Consider the following 2912-nt stretch of genomic DNA (forward strand, 5'->3'; position numbering starts at 1 on the left):
CCCCCCTTTCCCTGTTAATGCCCTACCTGCCCCCCTGGCAACACTTTGCTAGACCCGCCCCTGCACAGTTACCAGCTGTCAGCTACTTAGAAAAGGATCCTGGTGTTATTTGTCTCTCAGAAACAGTTCATAACTTCAACTCATTCATGTCACCTAAAAGGTAAACCTGTTTCTCCATCACCTGTTCAGCTCTGATGATTCAGTAAGGACATCTCCTGGTTTCATCTTCATGTTTCCCTCTCACCACATATCCAAACCGACATCATGACCAGCAGCTTTACAGCTGTGGCTCCAGCAAACATCAGCTGATACTAGAAATTAATATTAAATAAATTCTAACAACAGCTGATCAAGCTTAAACGTGCTGCTGTTGTTTAGCGCAACATCCGCTGGTTTCCTCTTTCTGCGCAAAGTGGGCGATAAACACACAAGAGAGAAAAGACGATCAGCTGATCACTGATCAGTTTTCATGATTGAAGTAGAAACGGGAGAGGGAGGGGAGAGAATGAGAGAAGAAGAGGCAGCTGTGCAGCGTAAAGACACAGAATAACTCCAGCTTTGTGCCTTTTTCATTGTAGCTGAAGTCCGGGACAAACTGTTCCTTTTCACCTCAATAAGAAACGCGTAATATTTTCTCTGAATACCAGACGGGACGGCTGGCAACTCTAATAACTTATGAACAAAATAAGGTTCAACATCATTAACTTCATAGCACCACCCAGCTGTATAGAAACTCCGTCATGCTAGCTAGCACGCAGTACGGAAAAAGTCAGAATAACGAAAATAAACTCCACCTAAGCTTGGTTTATATCTGACCCAGAGAGACTGCAGGTCATAACTTCTTACCTGAAGTTCAGTTCACACTTGGACCGGCGGCCGCCTGGGGTCTCTTTTCCTTCTGCATCCCTTTTTCTTCATCCACCTGCTGGCCTCACCACTTGCTAATGTTACTGAATCTGTGGAAGCTCCGCGATAGCCACCACACGAAGTAACGAGTAACGACCCTATCTAAATCCCAGTAACGAGTAACGCGTTCCTGATTTTGGCATAATAACTAGTTACCGTGCTCGTTACCACAATAATAACGTAGTTACTGTAACGCGTTACTTAATAACGCGTTAGTCCCTACACTGTATATAACTAAAACTTTAGTCTGACAAAAGCCTACAGGTTGTGGGACAGGAAGACAAGTCTATCCACTGCTTCAGGCTTTAAAGCGGCCCTGTGGCAAGTCACAATATTACCCCCTGTACTAAATACCCTCTCAGAGGGGCTGCTGGTTGCGGGGATGCACAGGTAGTGCTTTGCCAGGCAGCTAACTCTTGGGAAGCTTCTGTCGTTGATTTTCCACCACTCAAGTGGGTCCATTTCACTGTCTGCATCAGATGCCAGCAAGTACTTTTCAAGCTCCTTTTCAACTGTCTCTTTCTCAGTGAGCCCTGTGCTGGTGGGGTGGGATTTCTTAAAGAAACTGCCCAGTGACTTTCTCTGTTTCTTCTGGGTTGGTAGTACTGCAGCAGCTCCACCATCTTCTGTTTCCTCTGTTCCAGCTGAAGTGGACGGGTGCTCAATTTGCCCCAACATCTCAGACACTGCTCTCATTTTGATGGCATCAACGTGTTCTGCATTAATGTATTGTACTTTGTAGCGCGGATCTACCAGGGTTGCAACATCAAGCAGTTCATTTGTAATCTGGTCATTGTACTTTTCATCAAGGTATGTCATGACTGTCATCTTAAGGTCTTTTGTAAGTTGTGTTTCATCCTCAGATGGTTTCAGAATCTGTGTTCTGAAAAGGTGAAGCATCGGCTTGAGGTAGGACACACTCACGTAACACTCTCCAGAAAGTGAATCTGTGAATTCCAGTAGTGGGTTCAGGGCCACATGCACAGACTCCAGAACATCTAAATCTTGCCAGGAGGGAACCAAGTGCCTGGTCTTCTTATCTGCACTGAGGACCTGAGAGATAGCTTTATGTTGCTCCAGAACCCTCCTAACCATTTTTTGGCGTGAGCCCCACCTGGTGGGCGACTCTGTCACTAACTTGTGCTGGGGTAGGTGAAGCTCCTCCTGAGCAGCAGCCAATTCCCTTTTCTTCTTCCAAGAGAAACTGAAGGCGGCCACCACTCTCTTACACACGGCCACAGCTCACTCCACCCTCTTGTCTTTGCCGGCTTTTTCTGTGGATAAAAAGGTAAATAATAGCACATATTAACCTCAGAAATTAATTTAAGATTTTGGATTTTTTTTTCAGTCACAAATAAAATCCACTGCCCTGAAAACCCACTTACTTGCTATGATTGTACTTTTTTTTTATTGTACTTTTACTTTTTTAAATTTTGCTGACAGACTGACCAATTTTTTTTCCTTATATTTAAAAAGGTGACAGAGGCTGGTGTTATCAACATCATTGTTATATTTGACGTTTTCATCACTTGTTCTTTTTTTCTTGAATTGCCCCATTTGGTGGAATCAGAATTTAATGTTCTTTATAGGAAAAACAGCTGAGGTTCTGTATTAGCCAATTGGGATCCTGATAGAACCCCAAAATTCTAAATTTTATTTGGCACATTTTGTCAACTTGATTTACACTGAAGAGTGACTGAATATTTGCCTGTTATGCATGCCAACAGCAACTATTACCTCAAATAAATAGGCTGACATGAAGAATATTCTTTCTGATGTTTATTTTTTAACAATAACCATGGAAGTGATTTAGATCTCTAGCTTTTAATATATTTACATGGGCTCAAAAACACAATTAAAAAAGGCATTTTTAATTTTATTCTGCTTCCCAACTTACCGATAGCTGAGTGAAGTCGATGTCCGAAGCACTGCAGCCGGGTCCAGTTATTCAGGGATGTGGCCTTCACTATATTTGTCCCACTATCGGTTGTGATGCAGACTTGTTT

The 2912-nt window shown here is 43.0% G+C and overlaps 1 protein-coding gene across 1 annotated transcript; it reads right to left on the reverse strand.

Moving 5' to 3' along the window:
• Positions 1 to 1164: 1164 nt before the first annotated feature.
• LOC146640029 (E3 SUMO-protein ligase ZBED1-like) lies at positions 1165 to 2001 on the reverse strand. The gene has a single exon (XM_085349065.1). The coding sequence runs from the start codon at positions 1999 to 2001 to the stop codon at positions 1165 to 1167; it is 837 nt and encodes a 278-aa protein (XP_085205191.1).
• Between the last annotated feature and the right edge of the window lie 911 nt (positions 2002 to 2912).

The sequence above is a fragment of the Diplotaxodon limnothrissa genome, linkage group LG1 (assembly GCF_057381915.1).
Source record: "Diplotaxodon limnothrissa isolate DT_005_m linkage group LG1, D_limnothrissa_male_GT1.1, whole genome shotgun sequence".
In the NCBI taxonomy this organism is placed as follows: domain Eukaryota; kingdom Metazoa; phylum Chordata; class Actinopteri; order Cichliformes; family Cichlidae; genus Diplotaxodon; species Diplotaxodon limnothrissa.